Genomic DNA, 10,234 nt, shown 5'->3' with positions numbered 1-10,234 from the left:
AAAGACAAACAGACGTAAAGGGTTACCAATAGCATTGATTTATTAAAAAAAAAAAAAAAAACTCCCCCAAAAAAAAGGGCACTTCCGAGTGTAATTACAAAAAGGGCATGCGCTCTGCACAGGTTGAGCCCTACCTGTGCACGTGCCTGCGTAACAGAGTTTGTGTGTAGTTGCGCTGGGTGAAAGTCGCAACGAATACTGCGTGTACCCGACTTTGAGTGAGATAAAACCTACCGACAACATAAGTAGAAGAGGAAAGGAAGTGGTGACAACAAGCCGCTGGTTAAGACTATTTTTCGATGGAGATGAGAAGAATTATGAGTTATGGGAGACTAAATTTTTTGGGCCACCTTTGTTTGCAGGGATTAAAAGAGACTATTTTAAACGAGCCTTCTGACGAGGACGAAATATAGATACGGCGAAAAATGCCGAAGCTTATGCGGAGCTGATTCAATTCCTGGACGACACGAGTCTGTCGCTGGTCATAAGGGAAGCAGCAGATGACGGACGAGCAGCGCTGAAGATTTTGCGTGAATATTATGCTGGCAAAGGGAAGCCCAGGGTAATTAGCTTGTACACTGAGCTAACTTCACTGCAGAAGTCGCCCAGCGAGAGTGTTACTGAATATGTCATCAGAGCTTAGACTGCAATCACTGCTTTGAGAAATGCAGGTGAGAATCTGAGCGAGGGACTTTTAATAGCAATGGTTTTGAAAGGACTTCCAGACATATTTAAACCATTTGCAATTCATGTTACTCAGAGTGATGATAAAATGACTTTTGCTGAATTTAAAACAAGGCTCCGAAGTTATGAGGACATTGAAAATATGCGAGCAACTACGTCCGAGGACAATGTTATGAAAGCAAGAGCGCAGCTTGGTACAAAATCAGCTGATAGCATGGCTGGAAGTAGTGACATTGTTATAGGTGTGGCACAAAAGGCCACAGAGCTAGGACCTGCCAGCGTAAACAGTGGTGCAATCACTGTAAAAGTACTACACATTGCAATGCAAACTGCAGACGTAGAAAACAGCGGGATAACGCACGAAAAGAGTCAGAGGAGACCGGTGGCAAGGAGTATGTTTTTCCCTTCAAACTTTGTCTGGAATGTCACCTTTTCTCTAACTTTTCGAACAGGCGAACACACACACACACACACATGAAATTGTTTGCCTGATGAAAAAAAAATAGAAAATGCAGTTAATATTTGCGTCATTATTGATTTATCTCATCCACCCGCGACACACCCACAAATAATCAGAATGCATTTTTTTATTACCCGACCCACACGGCCCGTGGATATAACCGCCATCCGCGCATCACCAATTGCCGGACATGGTCTTCCCACACTCCCTTCACTATCTCTGATTGGTTTAGACCGCGATATGGGCCTAATGTGTCTGTTGAACCACAGTCGCGGAGACTTTTTTTGCCCTCGAACACCAGTGCGACATTGAGAAATTAGGTCGCATGTGCGACCAAATTGGTCGCACTCTAGAGCCCTGCATTCTGTAAAGGTTAATGATGGTTGTCTTTAAACACCAAACGTCTGTAGTTTCATATCTGGTTTAAAATACCATTTCTGAATAATTAAAATCTTTAGACAGTATATTGTTGTATATTATGTTTATTGAAACAAGATTTCAGAGGAAAAACGCAACTCAAAAAAACTTCATTTCATCTGCAATTGCAGAACTGCCATTTCCAGTTATGCTTTTAATCCATGGAAGATATGCTGAAATCTTAGTATAAACTTCAGGTAGGTCTGGTGAATTACAGATCTCAGGGTCACCAAAGGAAGTGACACCAACTGCAGTGTTTCCACAAACCAAAGGGCCTCCTGAATCCCCCTGTCAAGAAACAGATCAACACTTCAGTCACATTCTGTCATAATTCATAACTAGTTCACACATTAAGATTTGGTGAATCAAATGTTGTTTTTACATACATCACAGCTTCCTCCTTCTCCATATACACACATCATCAGTGAAGCTGAAAACTCTTCCTCCCCCCATTTCCTTTCACACTCCTTGTTATTCATGACCTTCACATTTGTCTCCATGAGGTGATTGCTTTGGCTGCCATTAGTTTCTAAAAGTCCCCAGCCTGCGATACTGCAAACAGAATCTGCTTCGATATCGCCTTCTTTCGCTGGTATGGATATCAGCTTGATCTTGTTGTTCAGTTGTGCATTTTTTTCCAACTGTAAACCAAGGATTTGATTATGTTCTATAAAGATAGACTGGCTATGACTCTGCATGAAAGGTTATGAAAGTCAGCTGAAATAAGTGCAGTTTGTTACCCTTAAAAGCAGGATGTCATTATGAAAGAATTCGCTGGTATATTGCGGATGGGAATAGTACGACTCCACTTTGATTCGGACTGGATTCTCCTTCTTATTTTGTAGGTTATGTGCGCCTAGCACAACTGTCAGAACCTGAGCACCGTTGAAAAAAAAATATTTAGCAATAACTTTTTTCACAGCCTGCTAAATTCATTAATATCTTATGGAAGTGTGCTGATTTGGTAGCCACGATGAATATTTGACAGTGTATTCATCATTATAATATTATATTAATTATAATATACAATGTATTTAACAGTGCAGCTGATGTTAGTTAGTCTACTAATACTCTAATGACTGGTAGTTGCAAAGATACTTATAGTAGTAGAAAGTGGACTATCGAAACAAAGTATTACCTTATATTATCTAAAATATATAATTAGCTAATTTACTACTTGTCTTATCTGTTTCGGCAATGTGCAGCAGTCATGACAAATCTATCAGAGATGATGAATCCACCGCAGATATGTGTAACGAGGACGCAGAGGTAGAATCCAAGAGCGGATGTTTATTAAAACAATCAGCAAACATACACAATGAAGGTAATTCCAGCAGCAGAGAGGTTAGGCAGGCAGTGGGTCAGATACCGAGCAGACAGTCCAATCAAGCTAACGTAACAATGGGGGAAATCCAGAGAGCGGAAGTCAACAGGAGAATGCAGGGTCAAACCTTGAAATCAGTCCAAACAGGCAAACAATCCAATAGGGTAATCCAAACACAATAATCAGGAACAAAGCAAGACGGCAACAGGTAATCCAACAGAGTAAGTAAACGCTCGGTAAGGCAGGTTAAACTGGCAATACTTCGCGACGTGTGAGCACATGGTGAGTCCTTATATACTGCCAAACAGGAAGTGACAGTAGAAGCAGCAGAGGGAGCATGCAGGCAGTACTGGGGTGAGGGCTCCCTCTGCTGGCTTGGCGTTACAGAATCCCCCCCCCTAGGAGCGACTCCTGGCGCTCAAACAACAGTCCAGGTGGGTGGGGGAACAGAGGCAAAACAGGGGGTGGGATGGAGGGCCAGGTCCATGTAGAGCAGGTGGGCCTAGATCGTGGAGCAGGGACAGACAGTGAAGCACTGGAGGACCTGGATCGTGGAGCAGGGACAGACAGTGAAGCACTGGAGGACCTGGACCATGGAGCAGTGGCAGACAGTGAAGCACTGGAGGACCTGGACTGTGGAGCTGAGGCAGACAGTGGAACCTCGGAGGACCAGGGCTGTGGAGCTGTGGCAGGCAGTGGAACCCTGGAGGACCTGGGCCGCGGAGCTGTGGCAGACAGTGGAACACTGGAGGTCCTGGGCTGTGGAGCAATAGCAGACCGTGAAACACTGAAGGGCCCGGGCCGTGGAGCAATGACAGACAGTGGAACTTTGGAGGACCAGGGCCGTGGAGCAGTAGCAGACTGTGAAGTACTGGAGGGCCTGGGCCGTGGAGCAGTAGTAGACCGTGAAACACTGGAGGACCAGGGCCATGGAGCAGTAGCAGACTGTGAAGTACAGGAGGGCCTGGGCCGTGGAGCAATGGCAGAGTAGGAAGCCATGGTGGGGCAGGCAGAGCAGGTAGAGCAGGGAGCCATGGCGAGGCAGGCAGAGCAGATAGAGCTGGGTGCCATGGCGACGCAGGCAGAGCAGACAGAACGGGGGGCCATAGCGAGGCAGGCAGAGCAGGGAGCAGTGGCGAGGCAGGCAGTGCCGGAAGCCATGGCGAGGCAGGCAGAGCGGTGTGTACATGAATGATTTCATTGGCCTTCCTGATTGCAACCTGGCGGGCAGAGAGTTCATCCTGGAACGCCGCCCCCATAGGAGGATCTACAGCATGCGCTGACACCTCTGGGGGCATGGGCGCAGATACTTGGGCAGGTGAGGCAGGGAAGTCATAAATGGCCTTCATGGCCGTGACAGGACGGGCAGAGAGTCCTTGGGGAAACGCCGCCCCTTTAGGAGGTTCTGCAGCCGGAGCTGCTGCTTCTGGGGGCATTGGCGCAGAGTCCTTGACAGAGGAGGCCTCTGACGTAGACTCGTGGACAGACGAGGCAGAGAGTTCATTAATGGACGCCACCTCCTTAGGAGGTATTGGCGCAAACTCTTGGACAGACAAAGCTTCTGGGGCAGACTGGTGGACAGAAGAAGCTTCTGGAGCAGACTCGTGGACAGACGAGGCCTCTGGAGCAGACTCATGGACAGACGAGGCCTCTGGGGCACAGTGTGCAGCCCACACACTGAAAATGGCTATGGCCATTACAGGCAGCACAGTGGCTAGTGGGGTGTCTGTTGACCTTGTGGGTGCTGATGTTATGGGCTTGTGGCTTGTGAATGTGGGCTCTGCGTGGCTTGTGAATGTGGGCTCTGCGTGGCTTGGGAGCGTGGGCTCTGCGTGGCTTGGGAGCGTGGGCTCTGCGTGGCTTGGGAGCGTGGGCTCTGCATGGCTTGGGAGCGTGGGCTCTGCGTGGCTTGGGTTAGTAGATACGTGAGGTGGATTGGAAATGTTATAGGGGACCTGATGAGGATTTGGTAGGACAATAGCTCTTTGCCTTGAGTTAGGGAGGCCTGCCGTGGCCGGACATGACTCAGGGAGGCCTGCCGTGGCCGGACTTGACTCAGGGAGGCCTGCCGTGGCCGGACTTGACTCAGGGAGGCCTGCCGTGGCCGGACATGACTCAGGAAGGCCTGCCGTGGCCGGACTGGATTCAGGGAGGCCTGCCGTGGCCTGACTTGAGTTGGGAAGAACGGCGGTGACTTGACCTGGCTTGTGCAGATCTGCTGTAACCTGACTTGACTCAGGAACAACATTGCTTGACTCAGGAACAACATGGCTTGACTCAGGAACAACATGGCTTGACTCAGGAACAACATGGCTTGACTCAGGAACAACATGGCTTGACTCAGGAACAACATGGCTTGACTCAGGAACAACATGGCTTGACTCGTGGGGAACAGCTGCATCTTGGCTTGAGTGGTGGAGAACAGCAGCTGTGTCTTGGCTTGACTCGTGGAGTACAGCTGTGACTTGGCTTGACTTGTGGGGAACAACAGCTGTGTCTTGGCTTGATTCATGAAGAACAACAGCTGTATCTTGGCTTGACTCGTGGAAAACAACAGCTGTATCTAGGCTTGACTCATGGAGAGTAACGGCTGTATCTTGGCTTGACTCATGGAGAGTAGCTGTAACATGGCTTGACTCATGGAAAACTGTTGAAACTTGGCTTGATTCATGGAGAACAATAGCTTTGGCTTGACTTGACTCTGAAGCTTGGCCGGACTCTGAAGCTTGGCCGGACTCTGAAGCTTGGCCGGACTCTGAAGCTTGGCCGGACTCTGAAGCTTGGCCGGACTCTGAAGCTTGGCCGGACTCTGAAGCTTGGCCGGACTCTGAAGCTTGGCCGGACTCTGAAGCTTGGCCGGACTCTGAAGCTTGGCCGGACTCTGAAGCTTGGCCGGACTCTGAAGCTTGGCCGGACTCTGAAGCTTGGCCGGACTCTGAAGCTTGGCCGGACTCTGAAGCTTGGCCGGACTCTGAAGCTTGGCCGGACTCTGAAGCTTGGCCGGACTCTGAAGCTTGGCCGGACTCTGAAGCTTGGCCGGACTCTGAAGCTTGGCCGGACTCTGAAGCTTGGCCGGACTCTGAAGCTTGGCCGGACTCTGAAGCTTGGCCGGACTCTGAAGCTTGGCCGGACTCTGAAGCTTGGCCGGACTCTGAAGCTGGAACTGGACTTGACTTGGAAACTTGACTTGACCCTGGAGCAGCAACTGTAGCTTGACTTGGTTCTGCAGCTTGACTAGGTTCTGCAGCTTGACTAGGTTCTGTAGCTTGACTTGGTTCTGCAGCTCGACTCGACCCTGGGGCTTGACTGGATTTGGAAGCCTTGGACCTTGGAGCAGCAGCTGTAGCTTGACTTGACACTGAAGATGGCCCTACAGCTTGACTTGAGTCATGGGTAGCTACCGTGACATGAGGGAGTGTCATCTTAGCTGTCCATACCGCCATTAGGGGTGGGTCCAGTATGTGTGCCATCATGAGGTGTGGTTTTGGGATGATGGCCATCTTGTGGACTGGCTCTGGAATGGCAGCCATCTTGTAAACAGGTTTGGAGATGGCGGCCATCTTGTGGATTGGCTCTGGGACGGCGGCCATCTTGTGGACTGGCTCGGGGACGGCGGCCATCTTGTGGACTGGCTCGGGGACGGCGGCCATCTTGTGGACTGGCTCGGGGACGGCGGCCATGATAGGTGCAGACTCTGGATGGGCAGCTATGACAGGTGCAGACTCTGGACGGGCAGGTGTGGCGTGAGCAGGCCCAGGAGCGGCAGGCTTGGCGTGAGCAGGCCCTGGAGCGGCAGGCGTGGCGTGAGCAGGCCCTGGAGCGGCAGGCGTGGCGTGAGCAGGCCCTGGAGCGGCAGGCGTGGCGTGAGCAGGCCCTGGAGCGGCAGGCGTGGCGTGAGCAGGCCCTGGAGCGGCAGGCGTGGCGTGAGCAGGCCCTGGAGCGGCAGGCGTGGCGTGAGCAGGCCCTGGAGCGGCAGGCGTGGCGTGAGCAGGCCCTGGAGCGGCAGGCGTGGCGTGAGCAGGCCCTGGAGCGGCAGGCGTGGCGTGAGCAGGCCCTGGAGCAGGCTTTGACTTGGCAGACCTGGCTTGAGCAGGCTCGATATGAGAAGGCTGCGGTATGGAGGTTCATCCGCGATACCAACAGTAAAAGGTGACCCAGCCAGCAACAATGCAACGTCAATATATTGTTCTAAAGTCCAAGTGGATTCGGGAAAAGGCATGAGGGAACAAATTGGCTCAGAAAGTCCTCCTCTGAAAAATATCATAAGGCATACCTCATCAAAGGTAGTATGATGTGCCAGTTCCAGAAAATCCTTCACGTAGTGCTCTATGGGGTGATTTCCTTGGCGAAAACGGATTAGCTTGGTGTCTGCACTCATGTTGGCTTTGCGGTCAGAAGCTGCTGGGTTATTATTGGCTGATAGTTCCGCTGGATTCTTGGTAGGCGAAGTATTCTGTAACGAGGACGCAGAGGTAGAATCCAAGAGCGGATGTTTATTAAAACAATCAGCAAACATACACAATGAAGGTAATTCCAGCAGCAGAGAGGTTAGGCAGGCAGTGGGTCAGATACCGAGCAGACAGTCCAATCAAGCTAACGTAACAATGGGGGAAATCCAGAGAGCGGAAGTCAACAGGAGAATGCAGGGTCAAACCTTGAAATCAGTCCAAACAGGCAAACAATCCAATAGGGTAATCCAAACACAATAATCAGGAACAAAGCAAGACGGCAACAGGTAATCCAACAGAGTAAGTAAACGCTCGGTAAGGCAGGTTAAACTGGCAATACTTCGCGACGTGTGAGCACATGGTGAGTCCTTATATACTGCCAAACAGGAAGTGACAGTAGAAGCAGCAGAGGGAGCATGCAGGCAGTACTGGGGTGAGGGCTCCCTCTGCTGGCTTGGCGTTACAATATGCTTGTTCTTCTCTTGAATAGACACCATGTAAGGTCTGGAGTGGGGTTTTGCTTCCTTGCCATTCACTATACCCACATTCACATGAGCTGAGAAAGAGAGAGATATTGTTAGTTATTAAGTGTTAGTTAGTGAGTTCCTCTTCATTGTCTTGTATGTGCTATAAAATTTGGGTTAGTAGTATTTTGTTTGATCAGTCTCACCAGTGAAGGTCAGGTGTGGCAGAAGAGAGGCCAGCAGGAGCAGAGAGATGATGGTCATCATGAAGACAATCAGTGAAACAATGAGCTCTTGCTGTGTTCGGTATAAATAATATATTATGGAGGGTGAAGAAACTGAACTTCCCGTAACTTGCTGCTTTCAGTTTGTGGCAACAGCAACTACACAGATAATGTTTGATAATAACTGTGGCTTGACAAGGCTTCAGTCAAAGGCTTCAATTGTCAAACCACAAAGATTTGTACCGTTTGATTAATGTGAAGCCATTAACTTGCAGACAGTGCACAGAGCCTTGAGCACGAAGAAGCTGCATTTAAGTCTAGTCACGTTTTCCTCTTACATAGAGTCTTATCTAGCAAAACAATCTGTCATTTTCCTTTACTACACACAAGCGTGCACGACGCTTGTGGTGATTTCAGCGTCTGCCATAAAAAAAAAAAAAAAAATGCATGAACAGCATCTCCGGAACTGCTCTGAGAGTACTTCGTGAGCAGTTCACTGTTTCATTTGTGTAAACCAGGGTTATATACTTACAGAAATTTAAAGGTATTCACGGAAACCCATCAAAATAAAAGTTTGGTTTAGCATGTAGACATTGTGGCAGAAATACATTACTATCATTCAGCAGAATGTACTTAAAGTACTACTACTACTATCACTATTAAAAAAAAATTAATACAATTTGTTACACAATATTTCTTGCATCTCTCATATTGATTAATATTTACTATTTTTTTTCATAGTGTAACAATGTTTTGTGCCACTTTTGTGCTTTGGCAAAGTATCTGTCAAATGAACTAAAATCGAAAGCACAATATGACTTTGCTCACAAAATGTGTTCATGATCTGACGTTTTCAGAGTATCAGAAGAGGGTTGAGTCAGGTCATCAACCTTTTTTCTTTGTTCATTTTGCACACTGAACATGGGTTAACTTACAGCTCTTATTTTTGAACTCTCAAAGTGCCCCAGATTAATGGATTTAACTTTAAAATATATCAGATTTTCTCCTGGGGGGCATCCCAGAAGGATCCAGGTTTACCCACCAGTGTCTAACAAAATCTTACGTAAATATGGTGTGAGCTCCCATCCACCACTACTAACCCCTGATGTTTTGCCACCAGCCCTAGATGTTTTTAAATCCTAGAAACAGCCCAGATCTGAAGAACCTTTGTTGCTTAAAAGGTTCTATGAGGTGAAAGGTGGTTCTTCAGATTATAAAAAGGTAAGAAACAGATGGTTCTTTAAAGAACCCTTGTCTGAATAATTCTTTGTGGAACCAAAAATGTGACCCTGGACCACAAAACCAGTCTTAAGTCGCTGGGGTTTATTTGTAGCAATAGCCAAAAATACATTGTATGGGTCAAAATTATTGAGTTTTCTTTTATGGCAAAAATCATTAGGAAATTAAGTAAAGATCATGTTCCATGAAGATATTTTGTAAAATTCCTACTGTAAATGTATGAAAACTTAATTTTTGATTAGTCATATACATTGTTAAGAACACTATTTGAAGAACTTTAAAGACAGTTTTCTCAATATTTTGATTTTTTTGCACCCTCGGATTCCTGATTTTTAAATAGTTGTATCTCAGCTAAATATTGCCCTATCCTAACAAACCACACATCAATGGAAAGTTTTTGGAAAGGAATTTTTAAGAGTGTGGAGCCCTTTGAAGCTGCATTTAAACTTCAATTTGTAAGTTCAAACTGTTGGGAACTATTGAAGTCCACTTTATGGAGAAAATTCCTGGAATGTTTTCCTCAAAAAAACTTGGGGCTGAGTAAATTATCAGGATTTGTTTTATTCTGGAAGTGAACTAATACATTAAGCGATCCTATATTAGTGTTTGAACTGTTTTCAGCATCACTACATCACCCTCATTTCAACTGAAACTCAACCAAAACTTTTACAGTCAACACCGCTAGAGGGCGCACTGAACATGCTTCACAAAGCTCTGTCTTTTACAACGGAGGTCTTTAGTCCTGCTCCTGGGGACCCACCATCCTACAGAATTTAGTTCCAACCCTTATGAAACATACCTGAACCACCTAGACAATATTGTCAGGATCTCTTGAAAATACACACGCAGGTGAGCTGAAGTAGGTTGGAAATTTGCAGGGCATTGGGTCCCCAGGAGCAGGGTTGAAGACCTCTGTTTTACAAATACTAAGTGATCGAGAGACGTATTATCTTTATTTGGTTTTAGTATGTGAA

At 47.4% G+C, this 10,234-nt stretch overlaps 1 protein-coding gene across 1 annotated transcript; it reads right to left on the bottom strand.

Annotated features, from left to right (window-relative positions):
* Positions 1-1,660: 1,660 nt before the first annotated feature.
* Positions 1,661-8,061, bottom strand: LOC127161104 (granzyme G-like). The gene is made up of 6 exons (XM_051103766.1): positions 8,004-8,061; positions 7,803-7,889; positions 2,749-2,811; positions 2,302-2,438; positions 1,948-2,202; positions 1,661-1,849 (listed from the first exon to the last, which is right to left on the bottom strand). The coding sequence occupies exons 1-6, from the start codon at positions 8,059-8,061 to the stop codon at positions 1,661-1,663; spliced, it is 789 nt and encodes a 262-aa protein (XP_050959723.1).
* Positions 8,062-10,234: the final 2,173 nt, after the last annotated feature.

The sequence above is a fragment of the Labeo rohita genome, unplaced genomic scaffold, assembly GCF_022985175.1.
Source record: "Labeo rohita strain BAU-BD-2019 unplaced genomic scaffold, IGBB_LRoh.1.0 scaffold_544, whole genome shotgun sequence".
NCBI lineage: Eukaryota > Metazoa > Chordata > Actinopteri > Cypriniformes > Cyprinidae > Labeo > Labeo rohita.
Note: the sequence above shows the minus strand (reverse complement) of the source record. Positions and strands in the feature narration are given on the sequence as shown.